This window comes from Antennarius striatus, chromosome 14 (assembly GCF_040054535.1).
Source record: "Antennarius striatus isolate MH-2024 chromosome 14, ASM4005453v1, whole genome shotgun sequence".
NCBI classification, from domain to species: Eukaryota; Metazoa; Chordata; class Actinopteri; order Lophiiformes; family Antennariidae; genus Antennarius; species Antennarius striatus.
Window position 1 is genome coordinate 17,560,361 of NC_090789.1, and position 26,983 is coordinate 17,587,343.

General features: G+C 41.7%; 2 protein-coding genes across 3 annotated transcripts in view; both read left to right on the top strand.

The window, feature by feature from the left end:
* Positions 1-155: 155 nt before the first annotated feature.
* On the top strand, positions 156-10,872 carry LOC137607778 (uncharacterized). Its single transcript, XM_068333745.1, has 5 exons — positions 156-504; positions 1,039-1,076; positions 3,266-3,412; positions 10,342-10,555; positions 10,751-10,872. The coding sequence occupies exons 1-5, from the start codon at positions 345-347 to the stop codon at positions 10,870-10,872; spliced, it is 681 nt and encodes a 226-aa protein (XP_068189846.1). The 5' UTR covers positions 156-344.
* A 5,157-nt stretch (positions 10,873-16,029) lies between these two features.
* Positions 16,030-26,983, top strand: part of LOC137607865 (plectin-like) — a 73,159-nt gene continuing 62,205 nt past the window's right edge. For both annotated transcript variants that reach the window (XM_068333892.1, XM_068333893.1), the window contains exon 1: positions 16,030-16,261. In XM_068333892.1, coding sequence (XP_068189993.1) covers positions 16,177-16,261 — 85 coding nt within the window. In that variant the 5' untranslated portion in view covers positions 16,030-16,176. The remainder of the gene's footprint in view (positions 16,262-26,983) is intronic.

A 26,983-nucleotide genomic window follows, 5' to 3' on the forward strand; every position in this document is an offset into this window, starting at 1 on the left:
TGTTTGCTTTTGCACAAACACACACACACACACACACACACACACACACATATACTCATATCCCGGATCTGTAAAACAAAATACACAGCAGTGAACACACACACATGGTTACACACTAAGCTGTTGTGGGCTGAGGTCTGAGCAGGACTCGTACAGAAACAGCTGGTATCCATCTGTGGTTGCTGCTGTTCCGACTGCATCTTCCTGCTGCTGCTGCTCTGGCTGCCCTCCGAGGACGCAAACCGGCCCACCGCTACCCACTCAGAGGATCTGCTGCAGTCACACTCTGAGATTCAGACTGACTAGACACCAAGGCTCCACTTGTGAGTTGAGCAGCCTTCGACATGGATATCCTGTCGGCCTGGGCCGACGCTGACCCGGCTGTGGCCGGGCTCCTCTGGGTCCTCGCTCTGGTTCTGGCCACCCTCCTGGTCTGGCTCCTCTTCTGCTCCTGCCACAGCTGGAACCAGAGCTCCTCACCATCTCTGGAGAAGTACCTGGCTGGTAGGTGGACCTTGACCACTCCCTCCTGTGGTTGTGTGGAGGCCTGTGATTGGTCACAACGTTTTTAAACTTCAACTCAAGTTCAGTTTTACTCGTGAAAACTCAGTGGGATATATTTTTTCCAAATCCAGTAATTGTAAAATGTTAGTTTCCTTTCCAAGACTGCAGTATCCACATTTTCCAGGAACAGCCAGCTCATGTGGAACTCTATTTTATGGTCGAGCTGTTATTTTTATTCCTATGTGGGGGATACAATAGGTTTTTCATAGTCATTTGTGCCATAAAGTATCTACAGTCATGAGACTTGCTGTGAGAAACCTTAGGCACACTCTTCATTCAGCTAAAAATATGAAATTCCATAATTAACAAAGACACTCCAGATGAATGTACGTATTTGACCTGAAGGGGTCAACATGCAGTTACACTGATTTCCAATGTCCTTGTGACCTCCATGTCACTGTGGATACATGCACTGAAACTGATTCTGCTGTGATCTACTGCACATTTCATTTGTTCCTCTTCTTCTTCATGCAGTGATGGTGAAACAGTCCAACTCCAAAGCGTCAACTCAGGTGAGAAAACCTGTCTCATGAGAGCAAAGTCATTCATTCTCAGTCGCACCAAAATGTGAACCCCTCAAAGTTGTAATGCCTGGTTCAGACTTCAGGGGTCCTCCTTCACTGCTCTTTGGTTTGGTTCAGTCACTTTCAACCAGCCAGCAGATGACAGGGGGCACAAAGCAAGTTTGACAAGTTCCTCATTTCATATTAATATTATCATTACCACACACTAGCAACACGTCGCTCTAGTTTTCTTCCACACTGTTAGACAAAATTTAAAGTTATTTTAATTGTCATACAGAATGGGATGAGTCATTATGTATGAGTCGTCCTTCCTGACAGCTAGAATCCATTGAGCATCGATACGTTCCCTCCTTCATGTGTTTTAAAATTAAGACGCATCTTGAGTTCTTCAAGCAGGTCAGCATTTACATGAACAAACTAATTCCAATCATCGCCAAGCACTCTTACGTTCTTTAAAAGAACGATTAAAATGGAAATACTGTTTGAAACATTTTAAATTTGAAATGTCAGTCAGACTAATCTAGGAAAAAATAAAAATAAAAAATTAAGAGGAAGTGACATTTGCTGGGGCAAACAAAGGCCTTTTTTCCCCTCAACATTCAACATTGGTGACTTTTCTACAACCTGACGAACACCAGTTTAGGCCATGAGTCCAATCCCTTCAGAGGATGTGGTTGGTGTGATTCTTATGTAATCTATGGACTGTAATACAACCTTGCAGCAGCTGCAGCTTTTGACACGTGTCCCGTTCCATTTCTAAATATACTGGAAGTCGGCTCATGAGAAATGAGGAGCTGCTCTGGAGTTGCTTGTCGTGTTTTGGCGCAATGGTTTTGGGTGTTGTTGGAAGCACTGTGTGCCGATGGTGTGTGATAGGTTTGGGGATCTCGCTGAAACAGCTTCATGAGTGAAGTCCTTTGTCTGTGAGGTACAGACACACCAACAAAGGTCCATTTCCTATGGCAGCATCCAGCGAGGACAAGAAGTGTGAGGTCTCCCTCTGGAGAAGAGTTTTACACAGAGAAAGACTAAAAGCAGGAGACACCTGTATTCCACTGTACATTACACTGAATCAGTTTGTTACTTCTTTAGTATTCCTGTAAATATACAAACAAACAAACAAACAAACAGATACAAGGGAAAACAAATTTATATCACTGAAAAAATTCATAGGACCCTGATAGCCCAGTATTCTGTTATGTGTACTATAAGCACTTCTTTGTCTGTCAAAGGGGGTTAACACTCAAACCACATTCATTTTCATGCAGTAACGTCTTCATCAGGCAAACAGGAGCACAAATATTCCCATTGTGACAATCCTGCTGGAAATCCAGAGGTTACAGCGGAGCTGAGAGGCCCAGCATTTATGTCTTCCATGTTCTGTGATATGCAAATATGTCATTGTGATTGCAACTCATTTTCAGGAAGTGAATGAAAGACATTGTTCAAGTTTTGACATTGCAAATGTCACACATTTTGCCAAGTTGAATTCCCTGCAAAGAAAAGACTCTACAATCAGGCCTTTCAAATAACGGCATACCTCTAATGTCTTAACTAATGAGCGCATGAGGAGATGAGGAAGAGTTTCATTCATCCCGAAGGAATGAGCCTTCTGATGGATGACAAACACATTAATAGCTTTGGGCAACGAAAGAACTCTGTCTTAGCATTTAAAATGATAAAATATAGAACAAATAAAACATTGTCATAATATAACTGGTGATCAGAATTGTTTTGAAGTTCCACACATGCTCCATGTGATTATTCCCTTATGTCTGAAAGAATAATTTGATGTAGTCGTACATTAATCAATAGGAAAAGAATGTGTGTTTGTCTATTGATGGCACCAATCACAACCAATGGCCCCCGAATAAAGAAACTTTTGTCCAGTTCATTCTGAACATGCCAAATATCAAGAGTGGTTGTTTCCACAATTGCATAGAGAGCCTTCTTTTAGAAAAAGAAGGCTGGATTTGGAAATAAAAACTGTTTCCAAGTCAAATAGTGGATTGGATGCCTGTTATTTTATGTGCTGACTTTATTACTGAGAATAACCTTTACAATAAAAAAACCCAAAACATCTACATCTCAGAGAAGGAACCACTTCATGTAGAGACAGCACCGCTCTGATTCTACTATAATAACGTCAAACAACTAAAACCACTGTGTCATTTCAGAGGAAGAAAAAGCCCAAAGAGAAGCCAGCAGCTCCTTTACAGTCTGATGAAGTTAGACAAAAAGAATCGTGTCCGGCGGTGAGGAAACGCAACAGACGGCCTCTTAAAGCTGGACTGACGACCGTGGCTGCAGTGAAATCACAGAAGGTGAGGAACGACCTTCCAACATATGTCTTCAAAAGTCTTGTTTCCCAGCATTTCAAGCTGATGTTGTGTGATCTGACTTCAGAATAAAGTGTAAGGATGATTATCAAGTCTCACTCCCAGTGAGAACCAATAAGTGATATATATTGAATTTAACTCTTTCAATTCACTCAGCAGTGATGGTTGTGATTTTTAAAACATAATTTGTCATAAGGTTGGTTCACATAAATGGATGTCTATTATATATTGACACTCTTGCAAAATAAAGCGAATATTGATTCAGTCAATCCCCCCTGGAAACACTGAACTGGGATTTTTAAACTTTCTCAAATATTTTCCTACGTTTGTTCACCAGTTGAATGTTGTCAGCCATCAGTGACGAGTCCATCAGTGCTTAGAGATGGTAACCATGACCACAACTCGCATCCGCAGCACAGTTCCTGTTCATAGAGTGTAATGAGTCGAATCAATGTGGCTACACTCTAAACCTGCATTTCCACTCCTGGCCAACAGGGGCCTCCACTCGTTCAAAAGGGAAAATTGTGAAGATTCATGAGAAAATAACCCAAATTCCAATTTAATTAATGAAAGTGATCGGTAATGCCAAAATTTCCCAAGAAAAAAAAGGAAAGCAGCCATCTGATCTGGCTACATCGTTTTGGTCAAAAGTGTGCTTTGACCAAAAACTACATTTCACACAATGCAGGAATTGAGCCCATTTTAACTTTGACAAAAACATTTTGGACAAAGTTAATGTTCCAACGTTGTTTTGATCCACTTGGATTGTTGATTGATCAAGTTATGTGGGTTACATAATCAGACAAATTGAAAGGATATAAAACAGAGCAACAAGCCAACATTTTTTCTGTGCAACTGTAATGTTTGTAATATATTCAGAGTTATTTAACTTTAAAAAAAAAAAATCAATAATACATTAATTAACAGATTTTGATCAAAGGATTGGGCAAGAAGCACCTGGGAGAGGATCTATCCATATATGTGTTAAATTTGTTTTATGCTCACCCTTTTTCTGCTTTCATTTTGCAATCAGGAAGTCCATTTTCCTGGTCTACTTTGTTTTGCTTTGTTGCTTAAGGACTTGTGACAGAATAAATCTATAGTTTAGTATTAGCAGTTTTTAATGAACTGAACTGTCTTTGACTGCTGGGTGAACATTGTTGAATGAATGTGTTTGGCAGTAACTTATTAAAACAGTCTTTAGTCATGAAACTAGTAATTCCAGTAGAAACTGACCTGGATTATCCCTCAATCTCAGAGCTCTGCTGCTCTCCATCTGCATGAAGCAATAGTTGATCAGATTGACTGTTTAGCACAATGAGAACAGAGCTGGCATTCAGAATGGATGGCACACATAATGAAGGAATACTAGTTCAGTCTGAGTCCACCCCCCCCCCACCCCATTGATGCATTCTTCAAATGGGAGACTGGTATGACCACACAAATGGTGTTATGTAACAGCTCAGCATGACATTATTTTAATTAGACCCACTAGGACCTCTGAGGACTCAGTTTGGAGCAACAGGACAAACACATCATCAAAAGTGCATCAAAAGTCAACAGACGACACAAATACAGAGCATGTCGCTGTCACTTCCAGCATTCTCCCATAGTCACTGTCATTTCTGGATAACTACATTTAAAGGTCACGGTACGGAAAAAATTCCTGACAATAATGATAATATTAATTTTAAACAATTTAATAATTAATGCACAGAGGAATTTTGATCTTAAGTGTATACTTGTGACATAATTATTTGGTTATTATTAGTTATTGGTTAGTACAAAGACTATAAGGAACAGGGCTCACGTCCAATGATGTTGTATTTGCAGGCATTTCAAATCTGTTTCACGTCCTTTTTAAACACATATAAAAGTGGTTTACAACCTTTATTTTTGATCCAGAAAAGAGCCATAAGAATTATTCACAATGAACATTATAGAGCTCACACAAATCAATTATTCATTAAATCTAAACTACTGGAAATACATGACATCATAAGCTACAAAACTGCTCGAATCATGTATAAAGCAGCCAATAATTGTTTACCACAAAATATATTAGCACAAATTCAGAATAACGAATCCAGCTACCAACTGAGAGGAACCAGAGCGTTTTTACAGAAGAAATCAAGAACTACACTAGAAACATTTTCGTTTTCTTTTACTGGAGTCAAACTTTGGAACAAACTGGACAACGAAGTTAGGAGTCTAGGAACTCCATCTGCCTTTAAAAAAGCTTTCAAAAACTTGACTTCTTAAGGTTATATTTCTGAGGCAAATGATGGTTAATATCTCAGGTTGTTATGGCTTATTATGTGTTCTTGTTAGGTCCCGTAATTTTTTTCTGGTAAGTCTTTGGGAATAGTACTTTCGTATTTAGAGTGGTAATTACATTTAGATGACCTCAAATTGCCATTATAGATTGAAATTTAATAAACAACAATTTACGAACATTTCAATTTATGAACAACCTCTCAGAACCAATTTTGTTTGTATGTTGAAGACTGACTGTACTGTTTTTTTTTTTTTTAAACTAATATTGTGCTTTTTAAAAAAAACTTTACATTTTGGATCACCCAATCCAGAATCTTGCCTGGATCAGCAACACATCAGCTTGTAATGTGTTGTAGAGCTCATAGGAATGTTAATTTGTGATTTTTGACCTAGTATTACCCAGGATTACCTAGTATTACCCTACTATCACACATATTCCTAAAATTTCAGGAACCACTTGAAAAAAAAAATCTGGATTGAGATGATAATCTGGATTACGACCAAAATCTTACTGATTGCTGCTTGTAAAAACCCTGAAAGCCTGATAATAAACAGGCATCATCATCATCATCATCATCATCATCATCATCATCATCATCATCATCATCACCATCATCATCATCCTGCTTCCTTGTGCGTGCCTGCTGCTTAACGACAGTTCCTTCGTGCTCATGTCGGAGCTGTAATGTCACGCAGGCTGTGGGGGGGCGGGGGGGGGCAGATTCTTCCACTGACCTGCAGCCCGGACCAGTCCGGGTCCGACCGGGTAAAAACTTCCCGCAGGAGACTCCAGGACGCAGGCGCGACTCCGCTGCGGCGGAGGCTGACAGCTCCACCGGCCAGAGCCGATCAGAACGGAGACCCATCCTCCGACCGAACCACTGCATAAAGGGGATTTAGAGAAGCATCACTTGGAGCCGCATCGGCAGCAATCCTGGATATTGTTGGTGTGAGTAAACCGGGACTGCGGTTTATTTGTTGTTCACGTTTTGACGCACAGCCATCGCTGATGATTTGGAGCATTTTTCCAAAAGCTGCTCTCTAGAAATGATATGACCTGTATCAGTGATGACAAACTGGGATGCTGTTTGCGCGTCATGTGAACCTGCCGAGCTGCGGGTGAACCAATCAGGTGTCGTCTCAGGTCGAAGAGCCTGATTTCAGGTGTGGCGACGCAGTGCAGATCAGATCAGATCAGATCAGATCAGATCAGATCAGATCAGATCAGATCAGACGGTCAGATGTGAGATCAAGTTTTCTGGGAAGGATCCAGAAATGACTGTGAAGTGATGCTGATCAGATCCAGTACCAGTACCAGTACCAGTACCAGTACCAGTCAGGGGTTGTTTACAGTGTGGAGCAGGGGGGAGTCTCAGTCAGCTGTTAGTGAGGTTCAACCACCACATTCACACCAACTCTCTCTGTCACGCAAACACGCACAACTTTGTTTTCCAAGCAGCTCCAGCAGCATGCTCTCCAACAGTCCACAAGGTTGCCTGGTAACTACGGGTCACCCTGACGCCTGGATTCTGTTTGGGCCATCTGAGAAAGCGGAGCAACACTGAATAGTAATGTGTCAGAGGCGGTGGGACCAACAGGATGATGTCAGAGGAGTTCTTACTGTCTGAGAGAACAAGCAGCAGACTGGACTCCAGAGCAGATCAATGCTCCCAGGTGGAATATTAATACATTCAGAGAAAGGCAAAGGAGCAGCAGTGATGGCCGATTCATCCAATGATGGCCAGTTAGAAATGTCTTCCTTTAAGTCGGCCGACTAAGGAACACAGGACATTATAACATGTTGATGCTCCATCTGTAGAGGCATCAATGTGAGCACTTTGACTTTATAATGAGGGAAGTCATTATAATCTGATCAGGTTATAACCAGACAAATCAAAAGCACTGAAAAGAAAACTTCCAACTAGTTTGAGTACACAGCTGCTTGCTGGAGCTGAAAATGTGCTCTGCATTGAGCTGCCTGAATTAAATAGAGTTTAATTATTATGTAAGTTAAATAAATAAATAGATATAGAAAACAGTGAGAAAGCAAAAATTTAGGTGAATCCTAACCTGAATGTGAACTGTATTTGGTGAGTTTGGTCCTGTGTGCTCTGGTCCAATCAGAGAGGCAGTGTCTGCAGAGAGCATCCTGTGGGCTGGATAGTGATTCAGCGGAAAAGGAAGATGGAGTGTGGTGACGTTGTGCAGTGAGTCAGCAGCACCTGCTCTGCTGCACACGGCAGCTCTGTGGACCAGAGACACTTCAGGTATCAGGACGATCCTGGAGATCAGGGGCTCATTCACGTCAGACTCCCCCAAATTGATGAGAACTCCATTTGATAAGAGTTTTTCTCCAGTCTATGATCTGAGGAGAATTTAACAAGTAGATTTAGATGTTTGTGAAGCCCATGATCTAAGTAATCACATATTATGTTAAATTATTGATCATGTTTCTGGAGATCCTTTGAAACCCAGGGATCTTTTTTAATCCTCTAAAGCAGTGCTTCTGTCTATAAAATGGTTATAAGTACAACATCGTATCCTTATTAACATTAAAGAAAACAAAAAATAAATGTACCGGTAGTTCAATTAATAACACATAATACTTTTATGAACATTATTTTTTAGTCTATACCAGAAAAGATTTTAAGTGCATTAATTTGTGTGAAATTAAAAGAAACCTTGTTTAAACTGTAAACATTCTTGACCAACTTATTGCATCATTTGACACTGAAAAATTAAATGAAATCATTAAATAATAAAAAAAAAATTCAAATTCGGTTCAGGAACATTAAGTGACGAGCACAACATACAAAACCCCTTAAACTACAAACCAAAAATGAATAAAACTATTTGTGCAGATTTTTTCTTTCTTTTTTTAATCAAAATGAGGAAGTCAGGATTAACGACTACAATGAGCTCATTTAGGCGGTCACAGCTTTTCAAAGCGAGGTTTGAAGCATGATAATGAACTTTCAGCTCCTGATCAATGCTTCAGCTCCTCTACTACGGTGGGGGCTTTTTGCACTGAGCAGTTTGGTACACCACCTGATATGATGCATACCAAACTGCTGGTTTACTGAAGTTGCATTCACAAAGTGGGATGATTGCTGGCAATAGTTTTCGCTGAAAAAACTCCAGCAACTTGTCAGTGTGATTGGGGTGTAATGTCTTTAAGTGGAATCTTAATTCATCAGGCTTCATGCTGTCCGCTGCCAGCATTATTAGACAGAGTAAACACACCAGTCTGTAGTCGTAGTGGAGTCCAGTGCTACAGACGCTTCTTCATAGTTCCTCATCTTAGCTTTCGGGTGACTTTCTTTGGTCTCAATATTTTCGTCTCTCTTCGCCTTTCAGTTAAATTTTTTTTTCATGTTGTCTCTTGAAGGTTTGTTTACGGCACTTCATAACTCCAAACCCCTACACCGTAGAGCGAATACACTCCCTGTGCACCCTGACAATGAGAGCACCACTGCCAACTACTGTAGTGGATGTGCAATTACATTTTTATTCTAGTAAGGAAAAAAAATCATGTTCCCCAGGGTCACACGTGCCCCCCCGGCATCGCCCTGCACCCCCCCTAGGGTGGTGCTACCCATTACCGCTTGCGCAGGTCATGGGTATCAGCCTATCCCAGCTGTCTTGGGGCGTGAGGTAGGGGGAAACCCAATTATAGAGCCCAATTATATTCTCATGATAGAATTATTTTGTAAGGTTAAACTTTGTGGAAACAGTCTGAAAATATTTACATTACATCTATATTTAATTTACATTTAATTCATTAAGAATAAATAAGAGACAATAGTATCCTGAAAGTTTATTAAACTATAAGTGTCATCCTTATGTTCCTGAAATATTATGTAGGGCAGGTGTTTGAATTCCAGCACAGCAACGCCACAGCGCTTATTGGGCTCTGCCCAGCTTCCAAACGCTCGTTGTCGAGCTCCTACCAGTAGGACAACCCTTTTGAAGTTGTCCTGAATCAACAAACGTTCATTGATAGGAGAAAATTCAGCATCAATCAGGTCAGATTTCAGGAAGATGAAGAGTGAATGAAGAGGGTTGGATTTCAATTAGTCATCAGTACACTGCTGATCAATCAGCAATGACGAGCACAATAGTAAATAAGATTAAATTTGGGCCTTTTTTCCCAGATATGGGTGAAAACAATTATTTTAGATTGTTTTACACTTCATTCTCCTCACTCATGGACTCATGAAGGTCTTCTATGTGAATTGCAGCTGATTTCAGTACAATAGAATAACAGGAAGCAGACAGGATGAATGTAGAAGGGCTGCGCCGGCTGAGTGGTCGCACCTCATTTGTGACAGATTAATTGTTGTTACTGTGTTCCCTCTAATGAGAACAGGAGTTGTCCTGGACATCACAGCTCCCACAACTACAGGAGCTCACAAACCTCCTACACACACAACGGCGGAGACCTTCTAGCAGGCAGGAGGGTTTACATCCTGACCTGAGGCGTCTCTGTGTGATGGTTCCATGTCCTCTTGGGGTGGGTGGATGGATGCATGGATGGATGGATGGATGGATGGATGAGTACCCTATTGCCCTATCTCTGTAATTGTTCTGAGCTGTTTTTTAATGTGTCTCCTTCTCTGCTCTCTACTCCCACCCAGACGATGGCCGAGGTGAAGGACAAGCCCATGAGGAGGCCTCTGGTCAGGGCAGCATCAGAAGAGGGCTCCAGCGGTCTACTCTCAATGAGTTACTCACCGTCCCCTGGAGACACGCTGCCCTGGAACCTTCCAAAGCACCATCGCATGAAGCGCTCCAAGTCAGCTTCTGGAGATGTTCTGGACCCAGCAGAGAGAGCCGTCTTCCGCATAGCAGGTAAAGCAATCACCCCTGAAGAACGTGGAGGTTGAGGAGTCTGGTCTTTCTCTTTATATCCTCCTGATATATCCTCCTATAATAGAGTGACATGATTTCTTATGAAATCAATCAATCTATCAATCAATCAATCAATCAAGTTTTATTTATAAAATGCTTAATCACGTCAACAGACATTTCAAAGCGCTTTAACAGACAGAGAACCCCAACTGAATCCTCCAGAGCAAGCAAAAGTGACAGCGGCATGGAAAAACGCCTTCATTGAGGAAGAAACTCAGGCCAGGACCCAGACTCTGGTGGGGGACCATCTGCCTTGACTGATTGGGTGGAAAAGAAATCAATGAAGATAAGGCCAGGGTAAGAGAAAGAGAGACAGAGAGAAAGAGTGGCAGATAAGCCAGATAGACTCGATGTCTTTATGGTTATGGTTAGAGGATTTGATGCAGGCGCTGAAATGGGGACGGAAAAGTCAGGCTGCGTTCACCGACACCTGGGCTGTTGTCTTCTATACATGTTCCTCATCATGTAGTTGGCTGATTAAAAGCACAATTACAGCTGCATGGGTGACTGTATGGTGGCACGGAGGAAGAAAGGAAGCAAGACCCTCAGCTGATGGATAGATGAGGGGTGATACTGGTGGGCTTAGAGGAGCAGGTCCACAGAGGATGGGTGGATGAGGAGAAAACCTGTGAGGGCATAAAGTTAGTAAGGTGTGATTAGAGACTAGGAGAGAGAGGTCAAAGAGGAGTAACAGAGAGGGTCAGAGAGAAGAAAGGAGGAGAGAGGAGCTCAGTGCGTCTGGATGTTGAGTCTCCAGCAGTGTAGGTCTATAGCTAATACCTTACCAGCCTAATTGTAAATTTTCTGAAAAAGAAATGTTTTAAGGTAGATTCAAGGAACCACCAGTAGACCAGTATGTTGAGAGCGTAACAGAGCGTAGTCTTTGGTGCTCATACCCTGGCAGGAGGAGAAGTCGTATGAAGGTGTGCAGGGGATGTCTTGGTGTTTGCAGACCAGTATTACCATTTTTTGTTCTTATACTTCCATGTTACCTATATATTGATGTGCAGCCTTAGCATCTGTTTATGAGCATTGTTTCTAACAATGCTGGAATTGTGTTTTCTTTGGTTGTTTTCTTTGGTTGTAAACACGACTCTATTCTTGTCCACAGCCCATTCATATAATTAGAATGGCATTCAGTCTAGTGCGAAGCTCTGTCGATCCTGACCGCACCTACACTTTTACCTCCGTAGAGATTCACCTTTACTGTTTCAGGGGGTTCTGACATCAAAAATAAATACCATAGATGACATCGTCATCAACAAAGTCATCTTTAACTTTAGCCTCGTGGCTGTTATTGGTACCGTAGATAAAGGTATTTATATTGTCTTCACACGCTGTTATTATCCATGGATCAGAAAAATATTTAATCCGAATGAATGAGACCATTTAACGTCTTGTTCACATTTCTTTATGTCCCACTGCCTCTATCCATACTGCCAAACTGACACTAATGCCTGTGGTGATCCTCAGCTGAACTCAGCACAACATCTCATCAACAAGCTGATGTCATCATCCAGAGGAACGTACTGTATTTTATGGCATTCCAGTAAATGATTATCCGTATTGTTTACTCCCAACAGTGGTACAGTTGCCAGTTTGTCCATTCATCTATATTTTTTTGTCCAGACCAAATTCTAGCTTCACTAAACTTTGCAGTGGCATCAACCATAAAAGAGCTTTTTTTTCTTGTTTCCATGGAAGCATAATTTTTGAAGATGACTCAAATGGGTTGCCATCTTGTTCAGACCATATGTCACAAACTTTACATTCTCAGGATTCTCTCTATATCTGCATTTGTCTCCAAAAATGTAGTCTTGTTCTGCAGGTCCTCCTACCTCCTCCTCACTCTCTCTGGTTGTCTGTGATATTATTGATCTGATGGGGTGGGGTACTGCAGCAGTCTCTTGTGACTGGGTGTTGTTGTCTCTGCACACACCAGAGCAGTTTAGGACTGTATGACTCTAAGTGCTTCCGGGTTTCTCTTGAGGTTGAGACGTCCCTCCTCTTCCTCGCTGTAGTGCCTCTGGGCCTGAGCAGAATCCTAGAGCCTGAAGGGATGTAACAGCCGAGGGCTACAGTATCCCTGCTGGGTCTTTGAATCGCTGCCATAATAGTTAGTTTGTCTTGTGAAGCTGAAGCTGCAGCTTTCCGTCACATTAAATGTAGACGTGTCCATTTGGTATCGAGCTGAAGACACTTTGAGAGGCAGACAGTGTTGGCAGACATTCAGTGAGACTAATCAGGGTTTCCAGCTTTTTAACTTTCTATTTATTGATTCTATTTATTGATTAGCTATAATTCTAAAGAATTGTGAGACAGACTGATAGCATGTTACTTGTTTTAATTTGCATGTTTTATAACGACAACAGATTAGAGTAATATTTTTAAATCAAATTCTAGTGCTAATATGTTTTACTGTGCCATGTTTTTCATTGAGTATACTTCATCAGTGCATTTCACTAGTCATTGACAGGTTAAATATCTTTTTGGTTCTGAATAGCAAAAAGTCAGACCTTGTCTTTCATATAATATAATTCCACATCAGCTGAGCCCTTTTTATAATATCCCAAAAACCTTTCCTCCTTCTAGTCTGGCTGTCTTGGTACTATAACGCTGCAGATCTGTGATGTCCAATTCATTTTGTTTTGTCTGACACAGATCTGTCATCCATGTTTTGGTCTGAATGAGACCGTAACTCGTCAAGAAAATGAATTTTTGTCTATATTTTTAATGTAACTGTCTGTCAGTACAACAGGAGTAATGCTGTGCCATGCCCCTAAGTCAGGGGGAGGAGTCCTGTGTTTTTGTGTAGCTGAAGGATGAATACAGTAGACTGAAGAAACACACCTGTAAAGTAGAAGAAGGGTGCACAGAAAGTTATCTACAGTGTTGGAGCTAACAAATGCCAACTCAGCATGTCAGTTCTTCTTTCAGCTTTTCTCTCACTCGTCACCGGCTGGTATACTAGTTTCTAATTTTTACTTGTACATGAAGTTTCTTGTTTGCACATCTATTTTTAGGGAAAACTATAGTGAATAATAACCTTCCCACTCAGAGTAAGAGGACTTCTGTACATAACCTGCAGGTATGACAGGACATTTGTTTCTCAGAGTCATATCAAATGTGGATGTTAGATATTATAGATATTCCTTACTTCTGCTTTCTATTTTTGATGACAGAGTTGAAAAATATCAGAGGTTTTATTTGTAACATATAAATTATTCAGAACAGCTTTCAACGTAGGTTTTGTGCAGTTTTTATTGGAGTATTGAACTCTAGATCCACTATTGATTTCAGAGTCTTTGTCATGACTGCTGGCATCAGCAGCATTCATTACACCTTTGGGACCCTGTGTTTTACTGGTGCAGCTGAAAGGAATTTTGAGAGCTCTGTTGTTCCTGTAATTCTGTGACCATTTTCTTTATACTAACCACCAAATGTCTCTTTGTCTGAGCTGCTTCTGTATGATGAAAGGACGGGACAGTTTGTGTAGTATGCATGCAGGGCACTAGAGGACAGTGTCCAGGGATGACGTGCAGGAGTCTCCTCTCTCACTGTGAGCTTTAAACTCTAAAAGAGACTGAGATCTAATCAGGTTGTGTTGCTTCTCTGGCCATAGCCAGAGAGCATGAAAGGAGAAATCAGTTGTAGTTTGATGTATTGGCTCATGTATTGATGTATTTGTCTTCCTGTTTCTTTATAGAAATGTACCTGTATCAGGGGATCTTTAGGATTTGGCTGAAGAATGGAATATTAATAGTGACCTACATCATTGTCAGTGCTGTAGTGAAACAAATCTTGTAAAGCAAGTTTTAACAACTTTCCGTTTTGTGGCCAAGAGCGTCTCCTAACTCTCCTGGTAGTCGAGTCAACAGTCCCAGCTGTGTGAGACAGTGAGAACACACACGTGTGCTCCGGCTGTCACCATATCTGTAGTTACTTATTTTTAGTTTTTATCAGAGGATGTGGAGCCATTAATATTCTGATCAGTCTGACTTTACTGTTGCCTTTTTACCATGTGGAGTTCTGTTTGTCTGTCACCTTTAATAGCATTAGATGCCGTACTTAATGTATTTTTTAATATGAATACCTTTTAGACCTAATACGGTGAACTGTAGCCCCTGCATACATACTGTGTCACCACATCGTATCCACAAAACTCCTACACAGAATTAAACTATTTTTTACATGTTACATGGTATATTTTACATGTTAAAATCAAGACTTTCTTTATTTCACAAACTTATGACTATATAGTAACATTTGAACTTGAAGTCTTTAGTGATTGTGTTGTTATTTTTCTGAGATAGAGGATACTATGACATATTTGGGTTCAGTAGGACACAAACACAGACAGAGAATGCTGTAAAACTTTTTCATAACTCCATCCAGTGCCCAACATCCAATCCAGTACCAGTGTCCAAATGTCAGCTTTCTGTTGAAGATAAGTTCAACGACCATTTCCTTTTAGGTGTGACTGCAGTTTTAGCCATTGGTGATGTGCTGTTCTCACCTCTTAACATTGCGGTAGGTCTTTTTACTTGCTATTGTGGACCAAATAATCAAACTCTTTAAAGAACAGGGATTCTTTTGTGTAGTTGAGCTCATTTTTAGTCACATGATAAGAGAGTCTAAAGTTTATGTAAAGTTGAATGTAAATGAATGAATCTCTTTTTGTCCAGGAGTTCTTTTAGTTTCCTTCAGTCTAATCAGAACTGGGCAGTCAATGCTGTCAGATTTATACTTTGGTCTGTGACCTGCTCTCCATCCAGAAAACACGCTAAAGTGTTTTATTACTACTTCTGGGATGTATTCTTTATCTTATTTCCTCGGTAGTAACTGTTAGCTTTGTGTGACCCATCACCGATCCGCTGTTGGACTGACGAACTGGTATTTACACTTACAGATCTGTTGTCATCCAGCTTTGGGAATATGATGTAACCGCTGTGGGATTTTCCTTTAAAAGCTGTGAATAGTTCAGGATCCACTTATCATGCCCTGCCTCAGTTTCTCCTGAACTCAAATAACCCTACTGAGCTCTGTCACTTGATTTGCATGGAGGTAGCCATGTGTTTCCCTCTATCTGGCCTGGAGTTACCCAAGTTTGTGTGTGTTTATGGTCTCGGCCGCTCGGCTTCAACAGGTCCCTTTCATTGCGTTGTGTGTGTGTGTGTGTGTGTGTGTGTGTGTGTGTGTGTGTGTGTGTGTGTGTGTGTGTGTGTGTGTGTGTGTGTGTGTGTGTGTGTGTGTGTCTGCCTCTGTGCCTTTAAGAGGGAGGGTCTGATATTAGTGTGTGGGTATTTCTCAAGCAGAGGAGGGGAGTGGTTGTGGCCTGAAATGAAATCTCCAGCTTTATAGAGGGGATGCAGTGACAGAGTGTGGGTAAGGAAGAAGGTGGGGACAGAGGGATAGGTGGACTAGACAGACATCCAGGAGGATCTGGATCAGCCAGACAGTCAGACAGGTGGGGGGTGGGGTAAACAGGCCCAAGAGGAAAGTTTGAAGCAGAGTTTGAAAAGTGGAAGGTGCCCCCACTGCGCCTCGGCATCAGACAGGCCATGTCCATGTGCGAGCCAGGTCAACGGCTGTCAGAGGAGCAGGACTATGTGCAAGCCTATGAGAACGTCAGAGAGAAGTATAAAGGTAACCACACCCCCATCTCTTCTTCTGGGGCTTCACCGTGTGTTGGAGAGGATGTCTGGATGAAACTCTTGGGGTGAATGACTGTTTCACTGAGCAGAGCTTGATGAGTGATATAACCTGATCAAATGGATCTAAATTGGTTTACACAGAGATCAGTAGCTGCCGTTTCTACTGTAGACCTGATGTTTACATAGAGCTGCTGGAGGGAGTTGTGCATCACATGTTGTGTGGATCTCAGTGGTGCCACTTCATCACTGAAACGATGAATTCCTCTGAGGTGACTGGGTGGTGGAGGTTTGGCCTTCAAGATAGGATATGACTGTAAATATGAGTAAATCACTAAGAAGACCTGCTCTTCCAAGGGTCTTCTTCTCTGACAGCCTCCTTAGCACGTATGGAATCACTGCCGGGAACCGGGGGGGGGGGGGTGAGATGTCTGGCCCTAAGGTGGATGGCAAAGGTCCAGTATATGCAGCATGACCGATATGAGGCACCAGCCAACATGGTGACACATCGGAAGCCCCTTCACCTGTCTGTGCGGGGTAACACGGTGGTGTTTTACATTTCAGAAAGCAAGCAGGAAGTTCCTGCAGCTCATTGGCTGACTGGACTCCTGAGTCTGAATTCAAGCAATGCAAAACCTCCTGGTGTTCTACTGGTTTGCATATACACACACAATAGACTAGTGTAGACGTTGGTCAACTGACCAATCACAGAGAAATGTTTTCATGACCGTCAGCGTGGTTCTGTATGAGCAATCAGGATTGACTTTTCTCTTGCCATGTTCAGACTTTTCCACTGCTGTGAGAGTGATAGTAACACAAACACACAATGAACCCTGAGCCGGAGTCTATCCCAGCTGGCTTGGGGCGTGAGGCGGGGGAAACTCCGGACGTGACGCCAGTGCACCGCGGAGCCACACAGAGACAGACAAACATGCACGCACACACTCACACCAACGGTCAATTTGGGATGGACCAATTAACCTGAAATGATTGGAGATGAATTCCAGCACATTCTTTGTTAAATTTAACTAAAACTCCACAGGAAACATTTGATCTTTATTCTGACTTGTAAACTTTGATTGAGGTGAAGCGTTTGCAGGTTCCAGCCTCTCAAACCAAATTAATTTGCTGACTGTCCCTAATTTATGATGGGAAACTGAATATCCTTTCATTTTAGACTGTTCATTGGACTAAAACAGAAAAAGAAACTGAACAGCTTTTACGAAAAGCGTTCCTTTAGTACCAAAGACCAGCGATGTTAGAACAGTCTTTCAAATTAAAGGTCTTTATGGTGTTTGCACATTTGTCTACATCGACAAATTCTTACTGTCTATTCCAGAGTGAGTCCCTTGAAGGCTAATTTGAGATTTGAAGTAGACTTCATTGGATAAAAATGTTATCAATCATCATACTGGATTAAGATCAGCTTCCTCTGCCCAGTGTGGGTGAATCACACTGATATCTGGGGGAGGTGTTGCTTGTGAAACAGGCTAGCACTCTTATCACACTTATCAAAATGCATGAGCCATGACTGGCTTTTGTGGTTAAAATTATTTAGATGTAAAGCATGAATGATCATTTTAGCATGAATGTTTGGCAGTCAATAAATACAAATAACTTGTTTTTGTGGGGAACACAAGTCACAACAGCCAGCAGGAGTTTTCTTCCCATGCATTTGCCTACTGTTCATGTCAGTGTAGGCAGGGATCCCGCTGTGTCGGTCTGGCACAATCCCTCGGCCAAGCTCTCATTTCCTGTTGCTCCTTCTTGTGGCTGGCATATTTGTTTTAGATGATCCTGCATCTATGCTGAATGAATGGAAGATCTGGGTACATGGATGAGTGAAAAAGGGAGGCGGATTGCACAGAGACCAATCTGACATTTCAACATTAAAGTGGGATTTGCCATAAGATAAGCAATTTGTCCGAGGTCATTCACTTTCATCTGTGCATAAAAGTCAAATATGGCTAATTTAATACTGTATTCACACGATTTCTAAGGAAAGCAGAAGAGCACGCTGACCCCCGTAACGAACATGTCTTCGGCACGCAGGAATTCTTGTTAATAACTGCATCGCTTAAGTTTTTATTCCCTTTTTAATTAACAGCAGTCCCCTTCTATTTTCAGTTCAGAATTCACAAGAGTAAGGACACATTTCTAACCTCTGACACTGAGCATGTGTTTACTCCTAGGAGTTTGAATGTGAACTGTTTGCTCCCTGACCAGCAGCGTTACAGCTCCTCCTCATCAGAATCACATTAAACCAGTTGCATTAGATTGCAGTTTTTAGCAACAGGTGGAATCAGCCTCCCCTGGGAAGAGGAGCGGTTGGGTGGAACTCTGTTTTATAATAGCAACTCAACAGATCTACTGGTGTAAAACATGCAGCCCTGCTTTAAATACTCATCACATATATATCCTAGCAGATTACTCTGTCAGTCCTGAAGTTATTCTGGTTGAAAGACAAACTAAAGACTTGTGACCTTTGACTCCGTCAGAGGAAGGTCACATAAAATTAAATGTCATTAGTCTTCCAACATCAAAGAATATTTTTGCTATTGCTATTTTTAGAGTACAAGTCCATTTTTACCAGTGTTGGATATCTCCTTTTGTAACAATGCTCCCGAGCTGTGTGACTGTGTTGTTGTTCCCTAAAGAAGTGATTGAAAAATGTGAAACGCTGTCAAGGAGGAAGAATATATATGTAGTGAGTACTAATATATATATACTGTATATATAATGCAGTAAAAATTCAGTAAAAATATAATGTGCTAACTCCATTCATGAACAACATCCAGTCACCTGTCCTTAGATGTCTTCTATATGGACTTCCTACTGATATTAGCCTAAAGCTCACATTCTTTTGAGGTTCTTTACCGCCAATCACTGTAATGAAATTTTCATCAAAAAATGTCGCTTTTTAATCCTTCGATGTTGGCTCCTCTTGTCAGTGTGAAGCAGAATTCGCCGAGCATTGGATTGGTCACCCACTAATAGGGAACCTGAGCTGGGTCCTGACCGTCGTGAGATGGGTTAGTTTAACCCTAGTAGTGATGTGTTGTGGAAATGGTAATCTTGTGACCAGAAGTCAACAACAAAAGAAGAGAAGGCTAAAAAAATTCAAAGAATGAGAAGCAGCATTACGCCTGACAATAATCATGAATGCTTTTTATAGCATATTTAATTGTGAATAAGAAAAACACACAAATCTTGAATCAGTAGCTTTTTCCATTTTCTGTTTAAATTAAATAATAAAATGAATAAAATACTAATTTTATACTGTTGATATTTTCTGACCAAGATGTGAACTTTGACACAAAGACTGCTGTCACTGTCTCATCTCAGTATGTTTACCCTGTAAAGTGGACCCCTGTAAAGTGAATTCAGTTTGCAAGGTGGATCTTCAATGTCCTCAGTGTACCACTCCCCCTTTTTAAACACTCTTAAAGAAGCCAAGGCCATGGGAAACCTGGGGCAACAATAGACCTTGTTTTTGCATCTGTACTCTTTAATTTGTGTGTGTGTGTGTGTGTGTGTGTGTGTGTGTGTGTGTGTGTGTGTGTGTGTGTGTGTGTGTGTGTGTGTGTGTGTGTGTGTGTGTGTGTGTGTGTGTGTGTGTGCGTGCGTGCGTGCGTGTGTAAATACCAGCAGAGTTCATGTCTAAAAGGGCTGTGATAAGTTTGTCTTGTGAATCATTGTGGAGCTGGCCCGTCCACTCTGAAACTCCCTCCTCACTTCACTTCCAGTTCTTGCTTCAGATCAGTTTCATGCAACTTGACCTCAAATTTAAAAATAGTCCTCTAAGTATGCACGCACATTATGTGGTACAACTAGTGAGGAGAAAATAACTATCGTCATGTCACGGAGTAGCAATACCGTTATACTTCTAGACTTTGACTCGAGCGTGGTACGGTATTTCCTTCTCACAGTATAAACCAATCAAATCAATAAATACCATTACATATCTGAGTTGGAAAACATCAAAATTGTGTCAGAACAAATGTGGTGATTTTGGAAAACCACCACCACTAGTCACGACGAAAAAAAAGCTGACAGAAGACATGAACAAACTCGACTTCCCAAGAATAATGGTTGGAAGCAGGACTAGACTGTGAACAAGCCATTTTGGTACAGCTTTGTACTCTGTGAACTCCATTTATTGTGAACTACGTATATTGTATTTGTCTTAAGAAGTTCTGAAAGTAAAATGACTCTTAACATCTTAAGTTCGTTATTGGTTTGTTCTGAGCTGTCTGTCATCTACTGATGTGATCTCAGAGGTATTGATAGTTGACATACTTAATATGACATGACTGTCATATTAACCATCAGGTTCTCTTTCTGTCAGTCTCTGCCAGCTGGTGGGCTGTATGGGTTGTACCTGGGTAGAGTTTCACTCATGAAATCTGATCTATTTTGCATTAACAAAGAGAGATCTAAGGGTGGCACAGTGGTGCAGTGGGTAGTGCCTCACAACAAGGTTCCAGGTTCGATTCCTTTCTGTGCGGAGTGTGTATGTTCTCCCCATGTCTGCGTGGGTTCCCTCCAGGTTCACCCCAGCTCCCTGCTGCTGCAGGTTCATCGTCCTGTTTGGCCTCATTTCCTCAACACCTGCCTACACCCCCTGCTAGACAAGATAACATTTGTACTCACCTTGGTCCAGGTAACACCATGGCTGTGGGATGGCCCCCAATCCTGCTCACCCAGTGGCCACTGTGCCCAACAGTGAGCCTTGTGTCTTAGCCAGAACTGCACTAGCTCCAACCCCTTATGAGCTCAGAGTTTCCTGCCACTTACTACAATGCCAACTGATGCAACTCTGTCACTGTGATAGTCTCAACAGGCCTACAGTCGTACAGTACATGTAGTCACCTCATATACCAACAATGCCAGATAGGAGCCAGGATGCCTGGTAGACCAGACGTATCTACTGTAGAAGCTTTAAGCTTCTTAATGGTGGTTTGGATTGATGTAGTGTCTCTGAAGCTGCAGTCAAAAACCTTGCTTAGGCTCGTTACTGGTTTCTCAGTGATGGACGGTATTGTAATACGGTCCATGAGAAGCAAAACATGTCCACCACTTTCCTTCTCTTCAGGAAAAATGACCTGGACCTCATCAGCTCATCCTAGCTGAGCAGATGAGCTTTTACAGGATACAGTATCGGCATCCAGGCACTGATGTAGTGGCAACTGACAAATTCCAGCCCTAGCCAAGGAGCCTCTACACTCACGGTTGCCTTCACCAACATACTCATTGCAAGTGCAGACAGGACAAGTGAGATCCTGCAACTAGTTACTCTACCTTTCTTGAGCCACTGCCATTTGGATGTGATGCTGCCTGATGTCACTCTCAACCTGAAGTTCCCTCAGTAGTTCAGGATGAGGTTCTTGAACTGGCAGCGTATGGGGTCGCCACAGAGAATCAGTTACCTCCATCTAACCCTGTCTTCTGCATCCTCTTCTCTCACACCAACTACCTTCATGTCCTCTTTCACTACATCCATAAACCTCCTCTTTGGTCTTCCTCTAGGCCTCCTGCCTGGTAGTTCAGAACTCAGCATCCTTCTACCAATATATTCACTATCTCTCCTCTGGACATGTCCAAACCATCTCAGTCTGTCTTCTCTGACTTTATCTCCAGAACCTCTAACATGTGCTGTCCCTCTGATGTACTCATTCCTGATCCTATCCTTCCTGGTCACTCCCAGAGAGAACCTCAGCATCTTCATCTCTGCTACCTCCAGCTCTGTCTCCTGTCTTTTCCTCAGTGACACTGTCTCTAGACCAAACAACATCGCTGGTCTCACCACAGTTTTGTACACCTTTCTGTTCATTTTAGCTGAAACTCTTCTATCACACATCACACCTGACACTTTCCTCCACCCGTTCCATCCTGCCTGGACACGCTTCTTCACCTCTTTGCCACACTCTCCATCGCTCTGGACTGTTGACCCTAAGTACCGTATTGTCCCGAATAGAAACGACTCTGATTATAAGACGACCCCCTCTTTTTCAAGACGCAAGTTTGAAAAAACACTTTTTGAACATCAAATTTAATTTTTATACAGAAAATAATTACAGTACATCTGAAACAAATGATTATAACAATATATTACAGAGGAAAAGCATGTTATTTTGCCTCATTCAAGTCATGCAAAAACTGTTTATCACATCTTAATATCTGAACATTTAAATATGTAAACTAAAGTGCAATCACATTTGTAAACAACTGGTGAGTGACACCAACCTTGCTACCATCCAAGAACCAACCCACTTTTCTCCAGATTGTCGCTACGTTTCTCCATTTTCTGTTATCTTTTCTCTTCTTTTCTTACCGCTATTGGGGAGTTAAGTGCAGCATTCGCTTTAAAGATATCTGGCGCCATCTAGCGTTGTGAATGGATAAAATGTCTAGACCCCAAATGTAAGGCGACCCCCGTTTTTTCAGTCTTATTTCAATGCAAAAAACACCGTCTTATATTCGGGCCAATACGGTACTTAAAATCCTCCACCTTCTTGATCTCTTCTCCCTGTAACCTCACTCTTCCACTTGGGTCCCTCTCATTCACACACATGTACTCTGTCTTACTGCGGCTCACCTTCATTCCTCTCCTTTCCAGGACAAACCTCCACCTCTCTAGCTTCTCCTCCACCTGTTCCCTGCTCTCACTGCAGATCACAATGTCATCTGCAAACATCATAGTCCATGGAGATTCCTGTCTAACCTCGTCTGTCAGCCTGTCCATCACCATGGCAAACAAGAAGGGGCTCAGAGCTGATCCCTGATGCAGTCCCACCTCCACCTTGAACTCCTCTGTCACACCTACACACACCTCACCACTGTCTTACAGTCCTCATACATGTCCTGCACTGCTCTAACATACTTCTCTGCCACTCCAGACTTCCTCATACAATACCACAGTTCCTCTCTGGGCACCCTGTCGTAAGCTTTCTCCAGATCTACAAAAACACAATGCAGCTCCCTCTGGCCTTCTCGGTACTTCTCTATCAACATCCTCAAAGCAAATACTGCATCTGTAGTACTCTCTTTTGGCATGAAACCATACTGCTGCTCACAAATGTTCACTTCTGCCCTTAGTCTAGCTTCCACTACTCTTTCCCATAACTCGATGTAATTGAATCAGATAATGTGTCATATCTGAGTTTAGTTTAGTTTACTTATGGTGTACACACCCCAAGCACCAGCAGTAAACTAAATCCAGACTCCAGAGACTGGTGGCGCTGGTTGCTCTGCCAGACTGATGAAGCTGATCATTTTCTGAAGATTCGGCAGTGATGTAGAGGTGGAGGGATGTTCATTGTTTCTATAGCAATAACTCACTTCTCTTCTCACTGGCAGCTCTCAGGATTTCTTGGAACATCTTAAAATATCTTTGAATTAAAAAAAAAGTTACTCAATAAAGCTGTATTTTTAGTGCCAAAGACATGGTGAAAGAAATATATTCCAAATATATGTCTGGTTGTGAGTGGAGCAAAGAAAATGGTTAGTGCTAAAAACGTAGCAGTAAAACAGAAAATGATAAAGTGCTCCTGTCTTTCCTCCTCCGAAAATGACCCATTATTGACCATACTTCCATGATTGGCCATTCAAACAGATGATTACATCCACTGACAACTTGACAAGCACATTTTCCACTGACACAACCAACCAGCTGGGATGGGCCAGCTCCTGTGCTTTTCTGTCTGGAGTAATAAATCCATTTGACGTTGGTTGCAGATCTTTGGTTTGACCAAGAGAGAATCATGTAGAAAGTACAGAGAACCAATGGGACCGGCTGATGAGAACAGAGGGTGGCGGCAGGAAAAGATAAGTGTGTGTGTGTGTGTGTGTGTGTGTGTGTGTGTGTGTGTGTGTGCGTGTGCGTGTGCGTGTGCGTGTGCGTGTGCGTGTGTGTGAGACTGGCAGAGTCGTATGAGCTATAAACTCTTATTTTGAAGGAAGACTCGCTCGCTGAGGCTGTGACTGCATCACGTGACTGATTTTTCTCAATGTCATGTGGAAACCTTAATGCCTAAGAAAGGACTCATTGTTTTAGTTTCACCACATTGTATTTTTTATCATGAGTGTTGCATAAGCTTGGAGGTTCTTTGAGTGGATACTAGCACAAACGTTCTCATTCATAAAAAATAAAATGAAGTTGCTATGTTTTGTTTTCGGGACTCTCAGTGTATTGACGTCCGCTAATAGAGAACATACTCATATATTATCTCTGCCTGGGTTCACACCTACACTCCATTCTGCAGTGCAGTGCTGCTGCAGTAGAATCCTCTCACCTGGCTGCTACTTCACACCAGTTTGGGAGATGACCTGTTTGAGTTCTGTTTGTTCACACTGGCAGCTGAATCATGTTGTGTGTTTGTGGGATTAGACAAGATTGTACGGCTGTAAGATTGGAATACACAACAAGACTTTTCTTCACTGACATACGTATGTTCTGTTTGATAATTTTTAAAAACATTTTATAGCATCGCTGGGTGCTGCAGAGATACCGTTTCAGCGTAACCTCACTCAGTATATATTAGCATTCAATGAACACTTCCATACATACAAACAAAACAACAAGGAAATATAAAAACAAACAAACAAACATTGCAAACAGTAATCTAACAAAATGATGCCGACATATATATCTAAAGTTTCCAGTTTATCATTTCATGAGTAAATCCCAGTGTTACAGGTAGTGCCCATGGAAGTTTTTCCGTGAACTCTCATTTATTTCTATTGTATAAACCAGATATACTTCTGACTCATTGTCTGAACCACACTGATGGCGTTCACAGCACAGAGTGGTGTGCCCAATTCTGACATGTAACTGTAGACATTGCCAGCCAAGATGACAAATGAAAAATGATGAATATATAGTAGTTTGGGTTCAGAAATGAAAAAAGCCTGAAGGTGAGATTATTTAAACCTCTAGTATCTCTTCACATTAGACATCAACTGAAGATGCACACAACCAAGAGCTCACTTAAAAGAGAATTTTGGAGTTGGAAGGAAAGAAATGGTTCCCCTCAGCTCAGACTATCACTGCTTTGATTCTTTATGTCATTGTGAGTTCTCCAAAGGCAACTGTATATTATCGTTACTCTAATAAATACATTCAATCTACTGCTACTTCATCAGGCAGTATTACATAAGTTCACATTCCTTCACAGGTCAGAATCATATTTGATTAAAAATGGCATTAAGATCTAATTAGTTGACATATTGCGCTTCTGATTTCTTAAATGGAACAATTTCAAGTTTACAGAGAAATGAAAATCTGTTCCACCAGGACCCGGTTTACAGTCAGCTCCACTAGTAGGACAGGAAAAGATGGAGCAGAGCCGTTGGAATTAAGATGGGATTTGTGTTACAATGGAGGATTAGTGTCTTCCCAAACCTGGAAGTCAAGAACAGCTGACATTAATTATGTAACCCCTCATCTCCCAAACCGGTGTGAAATATGTGTTATACTAATCCTGAGCTGAAATAGACAAGCTTTCAACCTCATGTCAAGGTTTTTTCTCATGGTCAATCAGGGTGATCAAGAATGAGTACGGTCAGTTTGGTGATCAATTCACCATTAACCACGTGTTTTTGCAGGTGGGGGGAACCAGGAGAGAACCCACACAGACACGGGGAGAACATACAAACTCCAAAAAGAAAGGTGGAATTGAACCAAGGTCCTTCTTACTGAGTATTGATTAATCAAGTCAACTGTCCAACCTGTGAGATGAGAGTGTGCAGGCTTCACAGTGGTCCAGGGTTCAGAACAATAGCGCTAACTCCCTGCTGCTGGCATGCTACAGCAAGCCAGACTAATGCCAGGAATGTTAGCAGTAGCTGGCAGGCATGTATGCCATGTTTCAGCGGGGTGTCTGAGATCCGTGTAGTCCTGCCCAGCTGTGCCCCTGCACCACTGTTTTATCAGCAGCTACGAACTCTGGTGTATTAGCAACAACATTTACACTAATCTTTGTTTTGCCTTCTCACAAGTTTATAAAGAGCAATTTTACAGAAGTTTAACAGGATGATAATGATGCGAATGGTATGAATGTAATTTTGGTCAGTCTCCCATTTTTTGTGTTAAGGTTGGTGGTCATATTACACACATTTCTGTACACATGAATTTGAAATATCTTCATTATCTTCACTGTGTTTCTTTAAAAGTCACATTTGTCCTGATAGAAAACATCTGAGGGTGGTTGTGAATGAGTGGTTCTCCTGGCTGATCCCAGAACAGCCTTTAGTGGACCATTAGTGCTACACTAGCGGTAGCCTGAATGTGTCTCTTTTACAGCTGTAGGCCTCATCCATGTGGGCCTCCGAATGCATCTTTCTTCCCGACACATTCTGTGAATTCTTGAAGCCTTGGTGTGGTTTTGATTCAGCTTCTTTCTTCTGTCTGTTAGAACCTCAGAGAACATGAATCTAAGAGCTGCAGATGGAGATGAGCCTGTATAAACACATACAGTACATTTACATGATGGACCCCAAGTGTTCATGCAAATAATGTGTATTTTTAAGTATGAGTGACCTGTTCTTTAGGTCTCTTGAGTTGTGTATCCAGGGGGAACGCGTGTCTCTGACTGGCTTGCAGCTACGTGTAGAATTTGAATAGCAGGATTCAGACATGGCTCAGGTCAACAGTAGCTTTAAAGCAGTGTGGAACATGCAGTATTTTACATTGCCTGTAACTCACCATGGCAACTGT

What these genes read in the sequence shown, in the direction of transcription:
- LOC137607778 (XM_068333745.1), top strand. Translation starts at nt 345, where the DNA reads ATGGATATCCTGTCGGCCTGGGCCGACGCTGACCCGGCTGTGGCCGGG. An exon ending in TCTGGAGAAGTACCTGGCTG is followed by an intron (nt 505 to 1,038) that starts GTAGGTGGACCT and finishes TTCTTCATGCAG; the next exon opens with TGATGGTGAAACAGTCCAAC. An exon ending in CTGCAGTGAAATCACAGAAG is followed by an intron (nt 3,413 to 10,341) that starts GTGAGGAACGAC and finishes ACTCCCACCCAG; the next exon opens with ACGATGGCCGAGGTGAAGGA.